The sequence below is a fragment of the Ascidiella aspersa genome, chromosome 3 (genome assembly GCF_963924565.1).
Source record: "Ascidiella aspersa chromosome 3, kaAscAspe10.2, whole genome shotgun sequence".
NCBI classification, from domain to species: Eukaryota; Metazoa; Chordata; class Ascidiacea; order Phlebobranchia; family Ascidiidae; genus Ascidiella; species Ascidiella aspersa.
The window spans coordinates 12924452-12951779 of NC_139449.1; the positions used below are offsets into that span (position 1 = coordinate 12924452).

General features: G+C 35.9%; 1 protein-coding gene across 1 annotated transcript; it reads right to left on the bottom strand.

The window, feature by feature from the left end:
* Positions 1-318: 318 nt before the first annotated feature.
* LOC146160264 (uncharacterized) lies at positions 319-17860 on the bottom strand. The gene is made up of 13 exons (XM_083384915.1): positions 17769-17860; positions 15617-15728; positions 15427-15521; positions 14319-14512; positions 13531-13714; positions 11832-12170; positions 11007-11051; positions 10367-10411; positions 4038-4273; positions 3800-3871; positions 3212-3307; positions 1429-1554; positions 319-935 (listed from the first exon to the last, which is right to left on the bottom strand). The coding sequence occupies exons 1-13, from the start codon at positions 17858-17860 to the stop codon at positions 613-615; spliced, it is 1959 nt and encodes a 652-aa protein (XP_083241041.1). The 3' UTR covers positions 319-612.
* Between the last annotated feature and the right edge of the window lie 9468 nt (positions 17861-27328).

Genomic DNA, 27328 nt, shown 5'->3' on the forward strand with positions numbered 1-27328 from the left:
CTTTCAGAAAGCTTTATTAAAGTACACACTAACCATAACAAGTGTGGCCATGTGTTCTAGCATAATTCATTTCTTTTTGTGATCAGCTTTAAATATAACAAATATAGCTAGTATAGGCAGTAATTTTATATTCGCCTGGTACATTCAACTACAGCGTATCGGTATGTGCATTTTGCGACATTAAATCAAGTGAAAGATCTCAAGTCACACATAAGATAACAACAACCACCCCTGTAGAAATGTAGATTCTCGCCAATCATTTTAGAATGTGCCAAATCTGCTACTTCTAACCTTCGCGTGCATCGGAGATAAGGCGAACGCGCAATATCCCGATAGGGCAAAAAAGTAATGAGAACGTTTAGTGTAGAACGACCTGCAAATGGTTTGACTTAAAATCATAAACAAACTTAACTTCCTTACAAATTCATCAGTATTTCAATAAAACTTCGGTATTATTTACAATATAATTATTTCGTTCGTCTATACAAAAAGTATGAAGACATTTTGAAAAAAAACAGCAGTTTCACATTAGTTAGAATGCGACGAAACGCGCTGACATAACTTAACACTATACAAATCTCAAGTTAAGTGACTACATGGCGGCACACCAAGCTACGAGAGTTTGTCGTTGGCGATCGGTGACCATTGGTCTTCACTTTGGCCTTCGCTGCGGAAGGTGAGAAAGTCCTCGTCTCTTTTTTGCTCCACGTCGGACTGCTTCTGCTCCGTGCTGCATTGTTTTTGTAGAAGTGACGTCATCACCACCACGTCGGGATCCTCGATGACGTCACTGTCGTCATTGGACTTGTCCGCGGTCGGGGAGCCTTTCTCCATCGTTTCAAAGATAACCTCTTTGAAGATATCTTCGATTGGTTCGTTCATCTCGAGTCTTGATATACGACGTTGGACCAAAGGGCGCTGTGGACGACGGGCGTCTGAAATTTGCATTATACTTAAACTTATTCAGTGACAAAAGCAAGTAGACAAAACAATTGGACTTTAACATCAACTTAGTTTAAGAGCACAGAGGCGACGAACAGTTCAAGTTCTGCGTTCGCGCCACGTGATTGAGTACCGTAAGCAAAGCAGGCATGAAAACTACACAAACCGGGACTATGTTTGCTCTCACTCGCTTTACAAAGTGATATACAATTTGTACCAAACGTTTTGCAGCAATAAATATACATTCAATATAGCGGTGAAGATGCATAATTATTGCTGTTCTAAAATTACTGATTCCTTATTTTACAAATAGGCAAGGCGTTCAGTTCAGTGAAATCCGATTACAGCACTTCCTAAAAGCGATAACGTTACATGTGCATAAGCTCGAAATGCTGTGCGATGGGCGCAGTGCCTTTTGCGGTTCTGGGTCGAATCAAGCAATGGCTGCGGTAAGGCAGGGAGGCCAGGCACACCACAACAATGCACCTTCTGCTGGGGCGGCCGACGGTCCGGACGCTGGCACTGGATTCTGAGACCGCCTCTTTTCCTTACTCTTGGATACGAAGAGTCCCGAGCGAAAGACATCGCGAACGCTGCGCTTGCGCTTCTTGTCTGTGAAAGTAATTTACGCCTCAGTTTTGTATTTGTAAAATTGGCAGGTCGAAAAACAATGTGGGTTAATATAAACCAGGTTGCGTTGTCATGTATATTATTTCCCCAAAACTATCAGACATACTTTTGTGGAATAATTTAAAAAAAAAACAAAAAAAAAGTCGACCAATATTATCAATATGCTAAGTAAAAACAATGCTTAAAACTTTTGGCAAGCATAAATTAATTATTTCCAAGATATTTTTTGTTGATCTCGCTCGAACCTTAACTTTCTGGTTGGTAACATCATTGAAAGGCATTGTTCAAGCAGGGATTCTAGACAAGATTTATGATAATAGGGCGGTTATTTTGTGATTTCAATATTACCGTATACGCGAACCGTCAGAATTAACCACCCAGGTCTAGTTTATCGCATTAGGTTTAGCTCGAACTTTGTTTTTGCTTTATATGGTTGTGTATTTCCTGAAATGTATTAAACAGGATTTGCTGGCCTTTCTAAAATAACGAATTGTTTTTCTTTGGTATTTTATAGTTGTTTGTCTTTTCAAAATATATATTATAATCATTTTTATAAGTTTTGCATAAATCCGAAAAAATGACTGATTTGTGTTTGACTGAACGTCAGTAAATCATCAAAAACGTGTGGTTAACGACGCCATGACACTAATACAGTACTTTCAACAGTAATATGCTGTTTATCTTAATTTTGTCAAAAAAATAAATATTTGGGTCAAAATTTTGATTTTTTAGTTTAAAAATTCTCAGTTTTACGTCAAAAAATAATCGCCCTTGTAATGACTAAAATTATGAAAACCACCTTCGGTACGCTAAGTCGCTTACAGCACCAGATGAAACATCATTACATAATTACGTTTTTTAATTTAGTACTTATCAACGTTAGTAACATTTTAAAAACCCAGCTTGACCGAAATGCATGGGTTCTACTTTTAGAACAAATACATGTTGCACAGTATGTGGTTTACATGCAAAGGGAATTAAGCTACTCAACAGTCGGAGAACAAGGTTGGAAAACACGGCGCCGTATCGCCTATCCGACTGCGTACGACATTCAACAGACATTTTGAATGTGGTGTGCTGAATAATTAATCATCAGTATACGAAATCGCGCATTTTAATTTTAATCCGGTAACGGTTTTAAAGCGCGATGCGCGGCTGATTGGGTTCGACGCGTTTTGGTTGATCTAAAAGCTGCGAACGCACGAACGCACGTACGAGACAGGGTTGTGAAAATGCTTATGAATGTCTGGCTTAAACGATTAATGGCATGTCACAACATACAATAATTACTGTCATATTCTGTGACAATTGTTCTTATCAAGACTGACTTGATCGGATGCTTTACTCTATTGAGATGAGAAATACTTGAATAAGAAAACTTAATACAGTTTATTATACATAATATTTTCTACAAAATATTAGGAGAGAAGGCACGACTGGCGAAAACAAGAGTCTGCAAAATTGGTCACAACAAATATGGACCTTTGGCCAGCGTAGTGCAATAACTTTTTTTATAAAAGGCCGCCTGTACAACAGAAAACTTTGTGAAGGAGTCGGTTCGAAAGGGTCGCGAAATACACAGTATTTCATATATATAACATATATATATTCGTTTTTGGTTAGCAGTATGGGAACTTACCCCGCGATCCCGATGCTCCAAACATATTTTCGTCAGATGGGCTCGGCGTCATCGGTTTATCTGGACCAAAAGTGGTCTCGATGCCCTCCACCTCGTCTTAACAGGAAATTTAAAACAAACATCTGAATAATGTTCTTAAAACTCATTTTTTGTAAAACTGTTGTTTGTAGTTCTGTACGCCGTGCTGCATTTCAGCCACATGGTTTTTACCAAGTTTTCGTACAACATTGTAAGGTTTGACGTAGTAAGAATATATTACTACCCGAAGTAGGTATTCATTTTCAGCATTCATAAAGAATTGTTCGAAAAGTGCAAAATGCTACCTACTTCTGTATGGGCTTAAATAATATTCTTACTAGCACCTCTTACTACAACCTCCGACCAGTTTGGTCCGTGTAAAGTTGGTTTAAAAAACGTTCAAAGGCCAGTTTAGAATAAAACATAATTAACATTAAACCGGTAAGACATTAATCACGTTAAAAAAATGAAAAATAAAATAAAAGTACCATAAATGCATTAGAACTACACGAAATGTTCATATTATGAGCGATTTCAGTGTAATAAGCGATTTTTTTTGCGACAACCTACCTCCTGTATTTGACAGCGTCATTGCTTCACTGCTGCCGATGCTTATTTCGCAACCGATCTCCAAATCAGGATCTGCAAAAACTCACTGTAATTATTGCTGAAAAAAAACGCCAACGTCGGTATTTTAGGCAAACAACATAGTCCATTTAGCAGTACATCGTATTCCAAGTTAAGTAAGAAACCAAACAAGAATGGTTAATTTAGAATGCAAGCTCGGGACTGTGATTTGTAAACCTACCAGGTAGATCTTCCTCGGAAGACACAGTTTTCGGTTTAACCTTTTTTCTTCTTTTAGACTGTTTGGTATTTTCTGGTTGCTTATTCTCGGGTGTTATCTTCTCCTCGGATATTGGTTTCTCTGCCGGTTTTGGTTCGTCAGCTACTTTTGGCTTCTCCTCGATTTTCGGTTTTTCCTCAGCAATCGTTTGTTCCGGTAACCTCAATGGCGACAACTTCACGCTCGCTTTGCTTAAGCTATAACATAACGAATCTATGGTTGCTTGAGTCACTTGTGACCTCGCTAATACAACTTTAGTGTGTTAAAGATTTAATCGTGGCGACAACAATGTCGAAATGAGATTCCTTGAGTCTAGATGCTTTTACCGTAATTGGTTAATCGTTAAAAACGCCAAGCAGGGATATTGCTGTTCATGGCAAGGCCAGAATACCACCGTATGGCACAAGGGATTAACAGATTTGTAAAAAACGACGATATAAGCTTTTTAAAACGATTTTGCCAAAACGTATAAACAGTGAAAAACATTAATTTTCTACTCACACTCATGTAGTACAAAAACAAGCTAACTTAAAATGCATTGCTGTAGCTATTATTCAGAACCTGTGCACTTTCTACAAAGCCTTAAACCGCACCAGTTTTAATTGCTCAACATTTAAACCTCGCAAACTTACAAAGGGAATTGGCGTTTCGGTGCTCTAACCTGACGCTTAAACGCTGAGGTAAGCCTGTATATTTATCACCCAGGCACGTTCTGACTCTGCGTAAATATCGTCGGCAGCACAACAATGGAAAGCGAAAAAAATTTTCGCCAAGCCTACCAACGCCAAGGGGTTGCAGCGAGCTCGGGCCCGCCCAACACTAAAATAGACTTTTACGAGAATAAGGCAAGGCGTCTCGTACGTGTTCAATTGGCCGCCCGGCGTGAAAAAAGCGATCGACGAAGATGTTTTGTGCTGGCACAGCACTCGACTTTTTCTCTACCGTAGCGTTCTCCAACGGGTGAGTGATGCGCGCGTTTATTAGGCAAATGACGCCAATCGATCGAGGCGTTGCTGGATAAGCCGCCGTTTTTACACAATTCCTTCCAAGCTGCTAACAATTATTGTACATCGTGCTGGCTATTTTCACATTGACGGTTTAACAAGATCGCAATGCAGTTTTTATATCGCTATTTTCGAGTTGCTTTGGCAGGTCACTAAACATATTATATAAGGTTAACCTGCAAATATCGTTCTTATTAAAATCCTTATATTATTTAATTGCAGCTATCTTATAGTGTAATTTTTTAACTTAACTCATAGATAATAAACCTTTTAGTAATACGGAGGAAGAATATAGGATGAATATAAAAGCACTTTCTAAAGTAACATGGTTAAAAATTAAATAAGATTTATTCGGAACATGTGATTTATACTGTATGGGCTTTGATATTCATTCTACCTCCAACTCCAACCTCCAACCATTATGCTACCCTTTAGATCAGGTGCAAGATTTGTAAGACGGGACAACTGACACAAAGTACTGTGACCCGATTACGTTCTGCATGAGCTTTGTGGATAGCCTTATTTGCATAACTCTAAATCTAGAAACCAGGTGGCACTGTTTTACGACAAATTGTATTACAATCTTAAAAAGCTTTTGTACCACCGTGATTCATCAGGTCGAAGTGGAAAAGCTACACAAAGTGGCGCAAATCGATGTTCGATAAGGTATAAAATCGCTTACCTATATTTCCGTGAACCTTTCAGATAGGAATAAATTATATATATAATAATGCTGGAACTAAGTAACACGAGCGTATATGTGTAAATTATACACATTTCCAGAGAACTGTGTTTTTATATGTGCACCAAAAGGTTTCTTTTAGGTAGTTTTGTTTAAATTATTAATTTATATTTAGCACAAGAACTAAAGCAAAAAATTCAATTTGTTTTCAACCCTAAGTGCGATGGTTGCGCCTGCATAATGTTTGCCAGTTAAAAAAAACACTTTGCATAAGCTAACGGTCATGCTCTACTACCAAGCGATTTACGATGTTTCGTTTTTAATATGCTCAGACCGTTAAATTTCGTTAAACAAAACCACGTGGTTAAAAACAAAAAGAGTAGTTAACTCACAAAATTGGACAGAGTCCAGTAAGTTAATTGCATAAAAGTCACTGGTTCTGAAAAACACTGGTTCTTGTTATACATAAGAGCATTGAACCCACAGCTCTACGGAATTTTAGTTCAGGTAAAATTCATAGATCAAGCGAAACGACCTGTGCATGAAAATGCAGACGGTGGCACTTGTCCTAATAAATAACCAAAAAGAAAAACTATTATATTGCACTATTGATAGAAACCATAGCAATAAAAAAACGTTTCTACACAAATTTGGCATTAATTATACATTAATTAGAAAGATAGCACAAAACCCAAAACCCGAAACGTTTAGTGTTAGAAAACAAACGTAGGCAAGCCAGTCGCAGGTAACAGGATATAGGTTCTGTAAACAGACTAAATTCATTCTGATGATCAATTCCACTTTACACAATTTGACACGGATTATTATCATTCGATAAAGTTCGCAATCGCTTACTTGTTTCTTTGGTTATTTGCTTGATTGTTGGGATCCGACGAGTTTCTAAAAGCAAATCACAAAGTAATAAAAAAAATAAATTTAGGTATAGTGTAATTGCGAAGAACACAAACGACGAGTGGAAATGTCATTTAACTTTGCAATGCCTTGCAAGTTATTAATTTTTTTTACCGTAAACATTAATTGACTAAATTGGAAGAACTGAAGCATAATTTTTTTGCGAGGAATGCCACATGCATTATGGTATTTTATGGCAAGAGATCAAGCTACTCGATTCTGGCAAACAGTTAGCCACGTTCATTTTGAATTGCTTTTCATTGATTGCGTTAAGCAGGCAATACTTCACCATTGATTACCAAGATAGTCGCTGCGCGAGACCTTATTCAGAATGGCAGTGACAGAAAAACGTTTCAACCTAACATAATTTGACGTAAATCAGCGTTCGTAAGGTTTGAAGTCACCCACCTGTTGACGTGGCTATTTGCTTGATTGCCAAAAAGGGACGAGTTTCTTAAAAAAGCAATAAAACAATTAATGCGATAAACTAAAGTTAATTGCATAAAAGTCCAAAAGTAAATATTTATTGGCTGAAACCTTAGTAACCTAGCAACTCTTAAGAGATAAAAACACCTATTTTATGTAGAAGAAACAAAAGCTTATCTTTTCTATGTAATCTTTGTATATGGCCGTATTTGTCCTAATTCTAAATAGAAAAATCAGGTGGCACTGTATAAAGACAAATTATATTTGATTCTCGACAAGCTTTCGCACAACCGTGCTTCATACTTTGACCTGATAAAGCACGGTTGTGCGAAAGCTTGTCGAGAATCAAATACAATTTGTCTTTATACAGTGCCACCTGATTTTTCTTTTCTATGTACTCAGTCACATATATTGGTGTGACGTAATTGCAACGAAAGCAAAATCCATAAATCGTATCCAAAACAGTAGGAATATGATGAATTTGGCGACCCCAGAAAAAATTTAGGCGGCCCACAGGTCGGAGAACACAGCTCTAGATCAATGGCAGTACGTAAAACGAACAACAAATATATTGTCACGAGCATGTGTGTCAAGAAGTCAAAGCGCTTTCCTGTTAAAGTCGGTGAACAGGCACTTTTTCATACGATTCGATTTTAATCGATTGCGTTACGCCGACAATAATTCTCTATTGATCAGCCAGACAACCGAAACGCGAGCCCTCTTAAAGTATGTCAGTGACAGAAAAACTCCCCTAGCCAGCATAATTTAAGACTAAACGATATTCGTTACAGTTCAAAGTCCCTTACTTGTTTCCGTTTCCAGTTGCTTGTCCCTCTGTTTTAAAATCAAACCTTAAAACAAACAACAAAACAAAAAGATCAAAAGTATATTTTTAAATATTAAAATTTATTTTTTTAGATTTAAAGCAACTATTTTTATACAACTTTGTGACTTTTGAAAAACACTGGTTCTTGTTATGCATAAGAGCATTAACCCCACAGCTCTACGGAATTTTAGTTTGGCTAAAATTCATCGATCAAGCGAAACGATCTGTGCATGAAAATGCAGACGGTGACGCTTGTCCTAATAAATAACCAAAAAGAAAAAAATATTATATCGCACTATTGATAGAAACCATAGCAATAAAAAAAACGTTTATACACAAATTTGGCATTAATTATACATTGATTAGAAAGATAGCACAAAACACAAAACCCGAAACCTTCCTTGCATGTTTAGTGGAACAAAATAAAAAAAAATCTTTCACCCAACAAAATTTGACGCGAGTCAATGATCTTTAACTGGGGTCGGCAACCTTTTCCTATAGTCGCGGGCCTGACCTAAAACCAGAAAGTTCTCCTAAGGCCATAATAAATTAATAAATTTTAACTGTTACGTTTGGTAAAACGTGTACTTTTAAGAATTTTATTATAATATATGTTAATCAGGGACGAACCTATAGTTTTTTTTGCGTTTGAAAATAGGTCTAATTTTAGCCTACATTTGAAACAAACATGTGTTTGTTTGGTTTAAAATTCGAGTCAGCACGGCGTCATCTGTGATCACAATGAAAAGGTGTAATGGAAATATGTTAAGGAAACGCGATCAATTTAATCCTTAATCTAGTTTATGGTGTAATTTGAATAGAACCGTTAAACTCACGATACTGTTTTTTGTTTTTAAAATACGCAAGAACTAGTGCAAAGCGCAAAAAATGCATTTAGAGTTAATTTGTTGAAATATTCCCTTGTAGACAGTTCTTATGTACGGCGCATTTAGGCTGACAGATCTCCTTAAAACGCAAAGTAAACAAGGTTTTCCCGGAGCGCGAAATATTTTTGCATTTACGTGCTTAAAATAAACCAAAAAAAGTGGGGAACAGCATCTTGCCCAGTTTGCAAAAAGTTGGCGGGCCGGATGATTTACATTGGCGGGCCGGCCCGCGGGGTGCAGGTTACCGACCCGTAATCTATAATTAAGATATTTAAATCACTCACTTGTTTCCGGCAAGGAATAAATAGGTTAAGAGATATGTAAAGTTAAATATATTAGGTAATCTTATACAAAAAATATAAATATATTATACAAAAAGCTAAATCATCCCTGTTTTTGCTAACAGTTAGTAAGTGGAACCGGTAGTACTGCTTTACATCATCGATACGTTAAGCTGAAAATAATTAACTATTGATTTATCAAGATAACCTAAAGCTAGGTCTCTTTCAGCTTGTCAGTGACAGAAAATGTCTCCCAGCACCTAACATAATTTAACGCGAACCGATTTAAAATAGTTTAAAATATAGCTTAGGTACCTTTACCCGTGGTCAGTTGCTTGCCTTCCGTGATAATTGGAAGTTATTTATTTAACAGGCGAATTTTCTGTTTACGTTTGACTTAATGTGTTTTTTAAAATACATTAAAACGGTAGTAATTCATCACAGTGAGTCAAACTTAAGATTTTTTGAGGGTGCCTGTCGTGGAACTATAAAACAGCTAACATTGTTGTTCGATAACGTTTTGTGGCCCACCTGTTTCCGATGCCTGCTCCTTGCCCCAATCCAGCTATCGTTATTCTGTAACAAAAGTAAACAGATTTACTTTACTGCCAAGTCTTAATGGAAACATTAAGAACGGAACGGTGCCAATAATATTTTACACTTTAGGCGTTTAGTGTTAGAAAACAAACGTAGGCAAGCCTGTCGCAGGTAACATGATATAGGTTCTGTAAACAGACTAAATTCATTCTGATGATCAATTCCACTTTACACAATTTGACACGGATTATTATAATTGGATAAAGTTCGCAATCGCTTACTTGTTTCTTTGGTTATTTGCTTGATTGTTGGGATCCGACGAGTTTCTTAAAGCAAATAACAAGTAATAAAACTTACCTTAGTTATGGTGTTATTGCGAAGAACAAAAACAACCGGTGACAAATACGTTTAACTTTGCAATGCATGTTGCAAGTGGCAAAAATTTAATCGGAAACATTAATTGACTAAATTAAGAGATCCGAAGCATAAATATATTGCGAGGAATACCTTATGTATTATAGCAATTTATGGCAAGAGGTCAAGCTGCTTGATTCTGGCAAAAAGTTAGCAACGTTTCTTTAGAATTGCTTTTCATTGATTACGTTAAGCAGGCAATAATTAACCACTGATCAGCCAGATAGTCACTGCTTAAAATTCAGCATGGCAGTGACAGAAAAACGTTTAACCTAACATATTTTACGCAAATCAGTGTTCGTAAGGTTTAAAGTCACTCACCTGTTGCCGTGGCTATTTGCTTGATTGCCAAAATGGGACGAGTTTCTTGAAAAAACAATAAAAGAGTTAATATAATACACTACTTTCAAACGTTAAACAAAAAAATAAAAAGTAAAAATTCCCTTATAAATGTTCACGCAACCTGTTCAATTTGATGCTGGCCAACAGTTAGTACACTTATTCCATTAAACGATTTGTTTCTACGATTACGATAAACTGGCAAAAACTTTATCAGCCAGATTACACAAAACCTCTCTTAACCTATCATGAATAGAAAATGTCCCCCACCCTAATATTTGAACTAAAACTAATGCTCGATAAGGTTAAAATTTCTATCTGTTATCGTAACCTGTTGTTTATCCCTCTGAATCAATGCCAGTTCACAAAAAAAATCAAAAAATAATGATTGTGTTTTAGGTATAGCGTGTAGAAGCCGAGTGAGTATTATTTGTTAATTAATGTAGGCCAACAATTAACAATCGTTCGTTTTTATGCTTTGTTTTCTGAGATGACGTTAGGCTGACATGAGTCAGCAATTGAGCTAGATTTCGGCGTGTCAATAAAAAGGAAGCTTTTTTGACAAACCGAAACAGATTTTAAATCAAATCAATGTTTAGTATAGTTTGAATAAGTCGCTTACCCGTTTCCAGAGCCGGCCCCTTGCGTTTCTGGATTGATGGTAATTCTATAAAGGAATAACAAAACCATAAGTAGAATAACATTACAAATGTGTGGTAAAATATTACAAAAAGGACAAACAAGTGATATGCGCGAATAACGTTTTTCACACAATTCTACACGCGTTAATTAAATTTAAATTGCGAGATCCGGATCTCGAAATATTGCGGGGAATGTCGCGCATCAGGGCATCTTGGGGCAACACGCCAAAGCCGCTTGATTCTGGCGAACAGTTGGTACTCGTACCTTATCGATCTGCTTTTCATCGATTAGGTAAGCTGACAATAATTCACCATTGATCAGCCAGATAACCCTAACCCGAGACGCCTTATGCAATACAAAAAAGAACGAGAATGGTCGAGACGCACCTTACGGTTTAGTATGACAGCTTTTGACAAATGATTGGCGAGATTCCACAAAGGAAACTTGAGAATGCCTAATCATGATTGGCTTTTTATAAAAATAACAGGCTGCGTAATCTTGCCAATATCTGTTATAACTTTAAAGATGTCATTATTTACATCAATACAAGCACGGCCGAATTAGAGAATTCATAAAAAGGCTTTACGGAACTCTATGTAAATAACAAAACCGATAAAAGCACGAAATGTTTTTTAAGTATATAACATTCGTGTTTTATCTAATGACCAAATCTGTTCAAAACATCGAGAAAACACTTGATGTTTGAGCCATTTGGCATGTCGATAATAAAAACTGAAAGTAAGCCGCCGAAGTGGAGAGCAGCAAAAAAGGATTGCACAAGTTGTTCCATTTTATTCGCACATACTTCACCACTGAAGGGTCAGCAAACACGCTATCGTCAGAGTTTAGCACACTGTTCCAACTCGGGCTTTGCAAAACCGGGAAAATCCGCAACTCAGGCTTGCTTACGCCTTCTTCGTCGATCGTGAGGAAGTATTCTTCTTGGTGACTCTCGCTAATTGTCGCGCAGCTCCCAGAATCACTGCTCTTTAGGATTACCCTGCAATACGGGCCGCCAAAACTGTTGTTTCCACTTGTGCAAGTCTGAGCAGAACCGTTTTCAAACGTTGTAGGTTTGCATCCAGCCTGCTCGTGTGAGCTATCGTAGAGCTCTGAACGCGACCTTCGTCTGCTCATTGCTTTGTGAAACAGGTCGACGTCACCGGGCGTTGACGGTTGCACATGAGACATGCTGCGCGATTTTGACGTGAATTGGCGTATACCAGACAGCAACCGACTGACCAATGCTCGAAATAACAACCGTAGAATCAACTTAATTAACAACTAAATCTGTAATAACAAGCAAAACTGTAAGTATAGCCAGGAGTTATTAACCTAGATAACCAAATGCCTAATTAAACGCCTACGTTTTTCTTCTCTATCACTGTATATTTTTATGCCAAAGTGAGACTTAATGAGCGCCGTAAAACTTTTGCATGACTAATGTTGACATGACCGATAAAACAGTCGATCGAGCAGCAGTAATACTGATTTTTCTATTTCACTAGTTCGGTAAATACGCATGTGCACTGCTTAGAATCTACTGCGACCAAATCCCTGACTTTATTTTCGATTTTGTTGTTTGTCAACGCGGCAGATCGCGTTTGCCTACCTTGATTTAAACGCCATACTGTATATAGTGCATAAACTATTAAAGCGTGCTTGTGATGATCACGGCGTACATCCGTTGCCGTCATGAAAAATGACGCTTGTTAAGACGCAAGCAAATTGCAGACTGATTCGCACTTGAGGTCAAGAAACAATAGCCGCTTGCGTTTCTGGCTAATTAGGGTCCACGTCTTGCTTGTTGCGTAGGTACGGTTGCAATTTTATCCGCTCGTTAGTTTAATAGGACTGAGCGTTCGGCACAACGTTTGATTAAGATGTTTAAATCAGGTGTTTGAAAATTACAGTTTAACGAACTCAGACAACAACTCGCGTCTTTCATTAAAATATATTTAATACCTATGTCGGAAATTTATCGTAAACTCTTCAATACAAATCAGACAACACGCCGTTTAATCGTTATGGTTTTTGCTTCACATAAAACAAAACAAGCTATCCTTTCACAATAGGCTGAAACAGAAAGCAATTTTTACTCATATAACGATATCCCAGTCTGTCGCCGATGCTCTTCGAAATACACATAATGTGGAGTGCACCAACCCGGCTAAAAGAGGTGCAATAACAGTCACACACAAGGAAACGTCTCGCAAATATGAAAGGATTTTTTTATTGACCATAAAGATAGTATTTGAGAAGATGAGCATCCATGTAAACAAACCTTTCGATATATGGCGTAAATTGTTTTACTGGCGTAACCGTTTCGCCTATGGGTAATAAAAGCTCTTCCTTATGTTTATCACAATACAAATGTTGTGCATAAACGCTAATGTGTTTTTTACGTTTTTTTTTTATATAAGTGTTAGAATCAATCAGAGCTGTTCCAAATTTATACAGCTTCAAAAGAGTTTGGCCTGATGTAAGCCAAATGAAAATACCTGCAGATGTGTTGCTCCGACCAGTTTTCAAACATTTTTAGTGTAAGGTAAAGCGAGTCGTCATTATGACCGGGAGATAGGGAGCCAATAGCGTCGCGCCACGTTGCAAACGCTTGGAAGTGCTGGTCCATGCTTTTGGCGCTGATCAACTGATATTCCTTGGTGACGCCGTTTTGGTTCTGTACTCCTGAATATAGACACTTACTTTACCTTACTATATTGCATTGTATATAAAAAAGGTTTCTAGCATTATAACAAAACTACTAAAACAGACGAATTTAAAGGATCGGAATGCATATACTGAAACTTTGTATGACCCAAAACATATTTGTGTCTTAGGCGTGGAATAATAAGGCACAAAGACAAACATACAACGAACTGAATAAATATTAAAAATTGTTATCGTCAACGATAAATCATAAACTTTAGTGGGCCTTATAAGCTATTTATCGACTAGCGTTCGAATTTTTTTTTTTTTTGGGGGGGGGGTTGGGTTGACGTTTGCCAATCTACCGTTATCTCGTCGATAAGTAAAATCCAAAACAGAGTTTATAAAAAAACTGAAAAGTCTCCCGACGTAGCCAAAAAGTAGATTATGCTTTATTCTTTGACTGAACAATACTTGAGATATATAGATTCAAACACAACGTCTTTATGTGATTTGGACATACTTAAATACCAGAACTGATTAACCCCGGCCTAAACACATCTTAAACATCTGTAAAACTTTCAACGAAAAAAATGGTCTTTGAGCGAAAGAGTAGTAACTGATTTTACGGGATGTTACTTACCGATTATACATTGGGCGGGACTGGACACGAATATTCGTATAAACTTTGTTGGCACAAGCCGACAGAGTTTAAGCGAGACGCCTACAGGCTCAACTTCGTCATTTACGGCTTGATATAAGCGACGCATTTGACATATTATCAGCCAGTTCTTTGTCAGTCCAATTGATCTGATATCTTTCAAGGTAATTCTTTTTCTAATTTCGTACAACAAACTGTTATTGCCCTTATTGAGACCGAGCTTGATTGTTGTGCTGAACGATTTTAATATATTAATAAAATGTATTGTACATGTAACATAAAAGTATATACAGCGGTACTTTCAATGTGATACTACGAAGTCAGCGAACCCTATATTTTAATGAAACCGTTGCTTCCGTCATCATGTTTACGAGTTTCAGGGGTTGTTAACTCATCAGCAATACTTTTACAACGTGCTTTAATTTGTATATAATTGGAGAAAAATTAGTGAGTACTAAAGGAATACCTATACAGAAAAAAATGAAAAAATCACACACATCTTAACTGGAGATGTACGCTACTGTTTTATTCCAATTGAGATAGCCTAATGTAAATGTAAAACTACGACTGTCTGATTCTACTAATAAATGGCGCCATTGTTATTCTTATTATATCTGGTGAATTTACAAAGTAAAAGGTACAAAACTACTGTTTTCCAGGTAATTATTGACAAAAAATTATAAGCTTAATTTGCGCCAGGAATACCTTACTTGCTAACTAACGATTTTCCGGAAAAAATATCTTTTAAGGCAGGAACAACTGCGTTGGATATAGTTAACAATAAGTATACAATTCTAAAGTTGTTAGTTTGCTACGGGATTTCTTCCGATACAGCTAAGTAACAGACAAATATCATACTTTTGGTCTTGACTCAATCAGATAATTTCAAAAATCATAAAGTTTATCACCGATTAGTCTAAAACAATGACTTGTCGCAAAAAAACTACCTGGTGAGTCCAAAAATAAAAAACAACATTTTAGAAAGTCGCTTTTTAAATATGTCAACAATATTTAGCGGCGGTTTGGCTAAAAAATTACTGTAAAAGACTGGCCATATTTGCATTTGGCAGTGAAGCGTAAATAAACTTACCTACTTGTTAGTTGCTTGGAGGAACATGTAAAATCACCTTCGACAAGCACAATCCATTTTCGAAACAGGGTATATTCTCCAAACTGAAGTAGTTTCTGAATGAAAGAGAATTGCTAAAATGACCCATTGAAAATTATTTCTAACGATGTTTCTCCTAATGTAACTTAGTTTGTAAAAAGGGCACACTTACTTGTACTTTATCGGTATACTGCAGATTTAATTGACTTGCGGATTGCTGTAGAACATCCTCAGAATAACCTGATTGACCGCCAATCTGTCCACTTTGAATACAGCAAGCTAATCTAGAATATTGAACAATTTTTTTACTGTTTGATAGAATCATACATGAGTTGAAAATATGACCTGTAAAGTCAAAAACTCCAAGACCACTTTTTTCCAAGAAAGTGAAGTTACATTTGATTGGAGGTGTCATAATAAAGTAACACAATGAAATTTATAAAGCAGCAATGTCTAACGCAGGGGTTCTCAAACTGGGAGGCACGCCCGCTGGGGGGCGCGAAGCGCAAAGCTTATTAATATATATTCATTATCAAGTTTTGAGAACACAAACATCTTTTTTAATACTTTTCACTGTGACTGACACATATTATTCTATTTCAATCACTTAATAAATTCTCCTCAGTGATATGAATATTTCCTTCCGTTTGTTACATTTAGTTACAGCAATGTTTCCAAATCTTTTTCGTTGTCGCGACCCACTTTTCCAGTTTTTGAAGGCCTACTAGACACCCCAATTTTGGTGCATTCAACATAAACCTATTCACAATCATATCCAATTTGGCAATATATTTACAAATTTCTAGACAGATTCTTTCGAAATTTTCCGAAGGAAATAAGAATTTGGGTTAAAATTAAAAGCGGAGTTAGTTAAGTCAGGGTTCAGGATTCGGTAAAAGGTTGTCAAACCACATTCTGATCGTTTTAGTTTTATTCTGACGTTTTTATGTTCCGACCGTATAAGTCCTAATTTGGCCTTATAACCCGAATCTTTTGAAAATGCTTCCAAAGTTGATATTTTTAGCATATCAAAACAACAAATAATTTATAATTAAATGCCTGAAAAAAAAACAAAGTCGCTGGTTGTTTGAGAAAATTGTTGAGTAAACAGTTACTTAATAGCCGCCATAATGAAATACAAAGGAAAAAGTAATGCAAACAATTAGCACGGCCTTGTCGACCTAGCATATATGTTAGAAATAGTAAATAGAACAATTGCAAACTACCACTGAAAAAAAATCACACTAATCACTGTTTGATACGATTGTTTAAATCAGAGATACACAATTTTGTAAAGCCAAAACGAATTTCGAGCCTAACCTAATGTTATAATTTATAACTTTATGAACCAGGCCGGTGTGGTTAATTCTGCCGGCTTGCATATTATATAGCAGGGGTGGCCAACACGCGGCTCGTACGCTCACTTATAATTTTTGAAAATGTTTCGATTTCGTTTGGTTAAGTTAAGGATTATTGATGGTTCCTACTCAGACTGTTTGCCTTAAGGCAATTGTAGTTAACACTTTTGAAACAAATAAACTCAAATATCTGCCCAAATAACATTGATAAATGACATTATATCGAGAAATGTGTATTTTTTCATTCAATGCGTCGCGTATTCTTTTAAATTAACAATTTGTCTATTTAACGAATTAAAAAACAATTTTTCGCGCTTCGTGCGATCACTTTGTGGGAGAGAGTAAAAAATGGAGGTTTAGGCTTTTCTTTTTCTTTCCTTGTGTTATAGGTGTGACCCTTTGCGGTTAACCAATGGCCACCCCTGTTATATCGTATTGTGTTCTAATAAAGATAGTACAGTTGAAATGATGTTACCTTTTATTCAAAACTAAATTTTTATAAAATTTTTAACCGAACGACCAGGCATACAACAAATTTCTGAAAGCTTGTTACAGTTTTTGTGCATTTTGAAAACGATTTTGACCTGAATAAGTCAAAAAAGATTCGCCCTTATGATAAAAATTAGATAGAAAGAACAAAAATTTCTAAAAACGTGAGACAAGATGTGTTGTGTAATACAATTGTCTACAGTGGTACAATGCCACTTGTTTTCAGTTTTTAAATGAGACACAATAAAACCATATCCGGGGATGTAAAAATACGGATAGCTTTTCTAAATCCTGCTTATTTTAACCTGGTGCCTTGGTAGCTAAAAAGCATTTTCTTTTTGTTAAAAAATAGTAGGATTACATCAAATATGGCGAGATGTAAAAATACAGTTAAATATTTTTTAAGATACTTGATTGTTATAGCACGTTTGTCAAAATAAAATTCAAAAAAAAAATAATACATACATTGAAGCCTACCCCTGGTCGTCATTTCCAAGCAGGTTTTTCTCTTTTTGCCATTCCTTTTTCTCTGCAACTGCACAATCGCATAATGAGGAATCAGATGACATTGTACCCATTTTTAGTAAAATCATGGAATCCTTTATACAATTTGAACGCTTAAATTTAACTCAAAGGTGTTATTTTTGAAGCTAAACATAAAAAACAATTATCCTTGAAACTACGTTTTCGTTTAGTTTTAGAGCCTTTAAGTTTAAACCGACACGACAAAACTAGGTACCCAACAGTGAACTATACTCAGAACATAGCGACCGTGCACTCAATGTAATGTTTTGAACTGCGTCATCAACAAATTTGTTAGACTATAATAGACATTGTTGTTTAACAAATGATGCAATTTTTTAAACCCAAAAACTCTAATAAATAATAATAGGTCAAGTTGACACTCTTTGATAGAATATCAGTCAAACGCTTGAACAAACTTATTTTCCACGTTCATCAACATTATATTTGCAATGCCGAAGTGGTTGATTTGTTGTTCGTGCGTGTCAGGAGGATCAAAACATAAAGTAAGTCTTAATATTTTAAGTATTGGAATGTGATCCCTAGTCATTTCATTTAAAATTGTCTGTCTAAATAAAATTTAAGGTTAAATCATAAAAATTAGTAAAAAGTGCATTGCCAACATAATAAGAGCCTTTTGGTCCTGTCAGTAGTATAAGCTCAGTTTATGCTTTTTATTAACTATATCTTAACAGCAGGGTTAAAGGTAAAAACAAATTCTAACCAGAACGATTAAAGACTTTGATAACGAAACGCAAGATGGCGTTTAAATGCATTTAATGAGATAAACGCCGCTGTGGACCGTTCGGTTTACTTTCATCACTGCTCATACTGTGACTCCATTTTTTATTGTTTAACTATAAATTTATATAAGGAACAGTGGGAAGTGTTCATTCTGTCACAGGTGCACACCCGAATTTTTTTCTACAGCAATTTGAGTGCACAACTCAATTCGTATATTGCGAAGTTAAACTTAGAAGAAATGGTGTACTATGGTACAGTAAAAAACATAATTGCACAGTTGCACACCCGCCAAAATTTGGTGTTGCACACACGAGATCTCGACGTGAAGTGCCATGAAATGCAAACTGGGAAAGGTTGTAACTGGTTTAGTAAACAAAATCCTTAATTTGAAACAGTGCGTAAAGTATTAGGTACAACAAAGATTTGCACATTGCTCGATATAAAGTTATTGAACTAGATTATTTTGTAAATAATGGTGTGCATTTTGTAAACGATTTTGATTTTGATGAATTTTAACCTAATGTGAAATTTTTAGGAACATTTGGACATTTTTGCCAAAAATAATCGCCCTAATCATAAGTAATAATTATGTGTAATTAGTATGGCGATTATTTTTTGGCTTGTCAAAAAAGTCAAAATTTACATTTTAGGTCAGAATTTGTCAAATTTATTTCAAATGAAAATCGATTAATTTAAAATGAACATAAATCGTTTACAAAATTACAGAAAACTATAGTCAGCTTTTTGAAATTGTCGTTCAGTTAGAGTTTTATAAAAAAGCTATTAGTTTTGATTTAAATTCAACGACATTTTAAGTGTATTAAATCTTCAAAAGAGTAATATACGATATACACGAACCGGCAGAATTAACTAAGCAGGCTTAGTATTGGGTTCAGCTCGTCTTCGTTTTTTCTTTATACAGTTGTGTATCTCTGAGTTGGACCAATGTATTGAACAATATTTGCAGTATTTTTTACTTGTGATTTGCAATTAGGGCCTATCCTATTTCAATTTTATGCCAAGGGTTTTTAATTTTCTGTAATTATTTTTACTTTGTGTCTCAACTGTTTACACAACCATATTTATAAAATAACCAGCTTCTTGTTTTTTTCGCTTTTTAGCAGTTGTTCGTCTTTTTGAAATGACGAAAATATCAACAAAGCATTTTATCAGTTTTGCATAAACCCGAAAAATACCTGATTTGTGTTCGACCGATAGTCAGTAAAACATCAAAAACGTGTGGTTAACGACGCCAAAACACTAATGCGGTAATTTGAACAACATTATGTTGTTTTCATTAATTTATTTCTACTAGGTCAAAAGTTTGTCAAAAAATATATTTTTAGGTCAAAATTTGTCAAAATTTCAATTTGTCATGTCAAAATTTCTCATTTTTAGGTCAAAAAATAATCGCCCAAGTAATTAGTAACAAAGTGTTTTTTTAGGCTGGTGAATGAAGGGTGAGTTGTTTATTCCAGCGTTTCCCAAAAGGTGGGCCATGGAGCTATTTGCTCTTGTTACTGTATAAGTTGATTTACTAAAAATATTCTTATACCAAGAGTCAGCAGCGTATGGCCTGCCAATAAATATTATCCGGCCCGCCACCTATCAACTATAGGTACGAGACCATTTCCCATATTTTTGGCAAATTTTGGACTACGTAAACGCAATTTTTTCCACTTCGCGCGAACCTTTTTTCCATCTCATTATGTGTCTTAAATCTCTTCAGACCAAAGGTGCCATGCCTACTCTGAAACTATCACTAAAGACAGTTCGCCAATTACTATCGCGTTTTCAAAAATATTTTTATTACACATTTTCCTTGTCATCATGACGCCTTGTGACCTCCAAAGTAACTAAAACAAACGCAATTTTTATGTACCTGGTCTTAATCAATGTACACTAGCCATCGTTGGATGAGAAATATAGAAAAAAACAATAAAACTATTTTTTCATAAAATAACGAATTAAAGAGACGAAACACATTAATGGCTCGATGAGTCGGTTGGTAGTCTCCCTTAAGTTTGTTATGCGTTAGGCTCTGGGAACAGCAGTTTACTTTCCAAATACAGATTGCTGGTAGATATATTTAATTCCCATCGAAAAATGACCCTATATAGGTTTAAAAAATAATGATATTGCTTGTTGTTAGAATCAATGCATTTATCAAAAAAATTTTCGACTGTATAAGCGTAAATTACAGACAAGCAATTACTCTTTATATATCAGACAGGTTGCTATATCTTATTTGGGTGATCAATTAAAGGGCGTCCAAAAGAGGTTTGCGGCACATAGTGCGCCACTAACTGTTTCATTAAAAAAATTGCACCACGGAAAAAATGTTTGGGAACCACTGGTTTATTCCAACGGGTTCTTTCCGTTTGTACTCTTGCCTGACCTACACGTCCAAAATATACAACGCGACCATGAACCCTAAAACTATATATTGTTTCATATTTAATTTCATAAATCCAAAAAAGTTTCGCTCTTCACCGTAATCTTGTTATGGCCTTGTATTGTTTTTGACTGGGTTTTCGGAAAATTATTTTACATTTGCGTTTTTTCTTTATTTTGAATGTTTACTTTATTTTAAATTCGAACTTAAGATCGCGTTAATTATACTTTACAGAAAAAGAAAGGCAGAGCGTTCGAAAGCGAGTTTGAGGAAGAGTATCTGCTTCAATCGGTAAATTGATAGGCTATACGACTTATAAAGCAATGAACTAACTTAAGCCTTATGTTGCAGGCCGTCTCCACTTTGGAGAATACCAGACACTATCCAGGTGTTCGAACAGGAACCGATTCTCCAGGTTAGCGAGATACATAACTAAATCTTCAATTCTCGTGCTTGGTATGAACAACAATGTCAGTATGGATGACTCTATTTTTATATAGTGGTGACGCGATACGTTTAAAACCCACAAATATCTATATATATATATATTTTTTTTTGGGGGGGTGGGGTCATTTACGTTGTGTTCTGTATTTTCGTGTCTATAGAGCCGGTAAATAGTAGGTCAATTTTTATCTCCTAAAAATTAAAAATATATATTTAAACATTCATCGTTTTTGATAATTATCACAACTCAAATGACTTTTTGTTAACAGTTCTTCATATCGAGGATTTTCAAATGCATGAAAACGCACAATCGGGTGAGATTGTCGCCTCGTACAAAAAACAAGCAAGTGAAGCAGAAAAGATTCTTTGCGAGTGTTTGGATTACGAAGTAGCCGCAAATAATCTCGTGGAAGAAATAATCAAAAACTCGCTGATGATTTGTTCGCGTGAAGGAACTTTAGAACGAGGGTATCAGTGCAATGCACACAGCGCGTCATCGAGCGAATTTTCAGGTACCGGGCCGAATATCGACGTAACACAAAAACCACTACTGTATAGATGACGTAATAATCATGTAAGATGATTTTGGAGAACAAATCGGATCCTTTTTTTTCTCGAATCTGGATGGTTAGCCAAGAAACACCGTTTAAATTTTTGCCAACCGTAAAGAGCGTGTAAGGCGAAACTTGAGTCTGGATTTCGAATTTTGAGTACCGAGTCCGACTTCAGCAAAATTAACGGCCTACGTCTCGTTATGTACCCGGCTCCGACTCCATAGCCTTATATTCCACTCATTGACTCACACAAAGGAAGGGAAGTTAAGCAGGGATTGATTATTTTTGTTAGAGGAGGCATTGTAAAATGTGACGCCATAAAATAAGTCCTTACACACCAATGCAACGGAAATAAAAAATAAAGCCTCCGCCCCTTGAATGTAAAATCCTTTGAGAGTACGACGTGTTTGTCCTGACAAGATTTGTTAAAACGGGCTAAGGCATACTGCAATTTTTGCATTTAATTAGTTAAAACAGCCCAAAAATTAAGCACACGATAATTGACACTGTACATAATAAAACTCAAATTAAACTTGGACGTTAAAGTAGAAAAAACATCAAAATTGGTTTAAGAGCCGCATACGCCTAGCGAACCGCGGTCTGGCCACCGCTGTGCTTATATTCCACCTTACAGCGTGCGAAACGATTTACAGCGTGCGAAACGATTTACAGCGTGCGGCCATATCGATTCTGAACTTGCTACAGCAAACGCACATGTCTCACTCAGGACTCGAGTAGTCTTACTCGGACTCCGTCAATATAAACCGACCAAGTCCGACTCGGGTTCCGCAACACTGCTGGAACGTGGGAAGTTTTATCGTTTATATTAACTTAGCAAAATTTGTTATTTGAATTGGGCCGTTAAACTCTCTATGTTTTGCTTGTATGTAAATACGTAAGACGTTCACAAAAAATGTTATTAGACAGTTCCATGGTACGCACGGCGACTTTTGGTTTTTTTTACAAATTTTCCCTATATAGAGGATTTTAGCATATTTTGCAAAAAAGTAAAAATAAAACAAAGTTAGGGGGTCATGGCCTCGTTCTCCTTTCCGGGGTCCGTCCCCGGATGCCACTAACAATAATAAACATTTTGTTATATACGTGACGTCATTAAAAAAACCTCTTTGAAACCTGTTATCAGGGGCATCTTCCAAAGACGATTCGTGGGTGAACGAAGATGACGCAGCGTCGGCGTTCGTATCCGATTTACTCTGCAGAGTTGTGAAAAACCTCGAAGAAGAAGCAAGAAGAACGTCGCGTACAAAATATATTGAAATAAACTGTGTAGCGGAATCAGAAGAACAACCTGGGCCGTCCGACGTCGTAGAAAATACATTGGCATCAGAAGATGTCAGTCGGACGTGCACAGAAAGAGATCCAACAGGTATACAGCTGTAGGGAGACGTGTTGCGCTTAATGTATTGTAGCAGGTCAGACGTGAACCTCTTTTAGGTGGACCTTGTACTTAACTGAGGTATTTTAATTTTGATTGAGAAGAATACTAAATGTTCACTAAAGGTAGTTTGAATGAAAAAAAATCCGAGGCCCGCCTGATTTACAGTTGTTCTAACATTATTCTTCAAAGTTAACATTTTGTGCGGCGCACAGAGACCTTTATGGGTTTGGTTGGTACCCGCGACTAGAACAGGATTTAAAGACTTGGTGCAGAAAGATATGAATTTTTCCTGGTAATGACATAACCTGGTGAAATAATGTATGTATATTGTATATTATATAAATTCCAATAGTGAATGTATGTTTGACAACTTAAAATATCGCTGACAGCTTATCCATACGAAAGTGAAGACAATATGATGTTAGACTATAATTAATATAATACTTTACTGTAAGGCAAGATTAGGGGCGATATGAAATAATATTAGGTTTGGGAAACACTGCTATATACGGATCTGTAATATAGCTTGATAATGAATTGCAAACCCAAATAGTAAATCAAAATCATATTGATTAAGACGTTTCGACACGAGCTTGTATCATCTTCATTTAAGGTGACTGAGAAGTAATTCATACATCACTTATAAAAAGGTGGGACGCTACGCAAACTGTTACATTTTACCGATAAAATGGCTCGGACTTCATAAAAAAAATTTTATAATAGGTATTATGGCCAAATCCATGCTAAGCACGACATAAATAATAATGTAATATCTAAAATTGCATGTGAATTGATATTGTCTTTTAGCTGAAGTTTCCGAATCCGTCGATTCATTATCTTGGGACGATTACGACACGACGTCACAAAGGTTGCACAATGACGCTATCCACTGGCCATTGTTGATACCCAGCCATGGAGCGGAGTGACATTTTTAATTTTTCTGGATTACATTTATATTATTGCAGTTTAAATATTTATTATGCTTTCCACTAGGCAATCTAACTTGCGCGTTTTGCAAAGACCTGGTATACTTGTGCAAAGGGCCTATGATACATTTGTATTTTCTGTGCACTGCATAGTGTTTGTCTTGGGATAGTTGTTATAAGTGAATTACCATAGTATTTTGATTTGTGTTTGTAGTCAATATAAGGAAATATAATTTGTTCGGAAGAGTCCATGACAAATAATAACTTAAAAAGTTATATTTTAGTCCTATATCCTATTTGTCTTAAACTTAGGACGATAAGTCATTAACCTTCATTTTTAATAACAGTCAATCTGTAGGAAAGACTTATTGGAATATTTTGCGCTGACCTATAATGGTATAGAAACTATAGATATCTCAAAAAGTTATTTCTAAAAGCAGAACTATAATATAAGACGGTATACCTTTGTTGTGTGAACAAGCAACCATCTAAGAAGGTTGTAACAATGTGTACGTTCGATCGATTACATTAAACAATAAAGTATATATACCTATCGATTTTCTAAATACAACAAATTCAAACAGTAACATGTGAAAAGTGTCTGTATTGCCCGGATATATGGAAAAACAAGTGCGTTGCCTAACTTTACTGTGCTGACCTATAACATTGTTAATTGTTACGAAGAGGCTGTTTGTCGTACTAAAAAGATACCTTAGAAGGCGGAAAGACTAGTTAACCACCGAGAATGGGCAGCTCCAAAGGAGCTTTTTTATAAAACAATATTTGACGCTTAACGTTTGCGAAGTACGCGTCATAAAGCTGACCCAAATACCGCTTTACACCTTATCCTAAAAGTTAAGTGCGTTTAATGGCCCTGTTAACTCCAGACCCAGGCGAATTGCGTACATCACACCTTGGGATTCTACAACACTGCCTTCGGACTAAATCTGGGCTTCTCGACTGTAGGTTCGTCAAAATATTTATTACAGATGATCTTTCAAAGTGACGTCGAACATGAAACGATAAAACAAGTAACCTTAAAAAACCTGCCATATTATCTGTCGAATTCGTGTAAAAATGTTCAACTCAAATCGAGTCTAAGTACTTAAAAGGGTTCATCTCTAAAGCTGACAAAATGAGTAGCCTATGTTTGGTTTACATTGGAAAAACTTTGAAGTTGAAAAGAAGACGTAACGCATTAAGAACACAAAACACATAGACAAATCTAAACAAAACAGACCTCTTGTGTTTAAAAAAATTGCTGGTGTCGCTATTTGTTTGCTGAACAGTGACTGCTATCGTCAAAAACACGTTTTGGGCAAAAAATCAGACGTTATGTGTGAACTGGACGACGCTTATACGTTTCGACGCCAGACGCTAACGCTAAACGTTAACGCGTAGTGTGAACTAGGTAAACCAGCCTTTAAAAAAATAAAAATAATTTAATTTACTCGGAAACGAATACGATGCACGTGGAATTCAGGCAATCGATAAAATTTTAGTCCTAAGAAATCGCAACAATTTAGTTTAAGTGACCAGAGACGTCACTTTGATAAGGTAGCCTACATCAAATTATGCTCCGATTAATTTTTAGTAATAAACAACTATAGCAACTGTATATGTGGTAAAAGAATGTTCCGCGTATCAGTATGATATTAATCTTAACTATCAACTGACATTAAATATAAGAACAGATGTTGGTCACAAAGTTGGTAACCACGAAGAAATAAAATATGCTTAAAATGTCCGTTGAACATATGCCGACGATTAAATTAATAAACACTTGTCAAACTGTCGCCCAGGGCACATGCCTAGAATGCCTGTATCAAAAATTCAAATCGATAATTAGAATGTTTTCTTTTTCTTCTTTGGCCATTTACAAAACATACGCTTGACCTTCAAGTGCGTTGCAAAGTGTAGGTGATTTTATCCGCGAAAACTACATAAAGCAAAAAAAACGGGAATTGCAGTTAAGTACAACCAAATTGTTTAAATTTAAAATCACTTCTTTTTAATTACAGAAAGTCTTGTGAATTTTATTTTGGTTAAACTAAATTGTTATTTTACTAGCTAGGCTGCGGTTACGGTGTTTTAAAATTACTATCTGCCTATGGCATTTGCAGCACACGCGGTTCGTCCACTATTAACAAAACATTATCTTGATAGGACAATCACATATCACAATAGAGAAGTTAGTTTTACCAATGATACTATTCTAATAAATCATGTATATTAAAATTATAAAATAGTTCCATCGTTTTTTACCTTGATAGGACGAAAACATGTTTAAACGCACACAAACTATGTTATGTTATCAGCTCATTACCCAAGCTTGATTACCAGCTTTTAAACTGCATTTTATACCAGTCTGTAAAAATGGTAAAAATGTCAAACATTTGGTGAAGCCAGAGTTTGGTGTGGTCGTGACTAAAAAGAATAGAGTGCCTATCACAATTAAACATCAAGTAGTGTTTTTACTTATGTGCCTCACCGACTTTATTGCGAATATTTTCTACAAGAAACAAGTTTTGTTAGAGTTGCAGATGTGTTGTTAAATTAGGGCTGAAACAAACTTAAAAAACATGTTTGCAGAATAGGCGGTCCGGTGGTCGTATTTTACCCAGATTGCTTTGTAAGAAGGGCACACCACACGAACTCACCGAACAGTAGATTAACTTGTTTGTAGTTCACGCAACTTTTAGGAACTCTGGCGTCGCAGTAGTATATATAAGTTTTTAAATAATGGTCGATTTAATGCAGGGGTTCGTAAAACTTTTTTTCACCGCGGACCACTAAAATTATTTTTTGCTTCACGTGGATCCCTGTAGGCAAAAAATTATTAAAAATGATCTCATAAATTGACGTCACAATCAAATAGCCTGTCAGAATATGCTGATGGTTTAAGTAAAAAGGAGTCTAACATGCAGTGGTAAAACGTTTTATTTTTAATTAAACTATTTTTTTAAATTTGATTACTTTTTAAACGTACACTAATATTTCAATTTGGCCTTCATGGACCCCCTGAAATTAGTTCACGGACCCCCAAGGCGTCC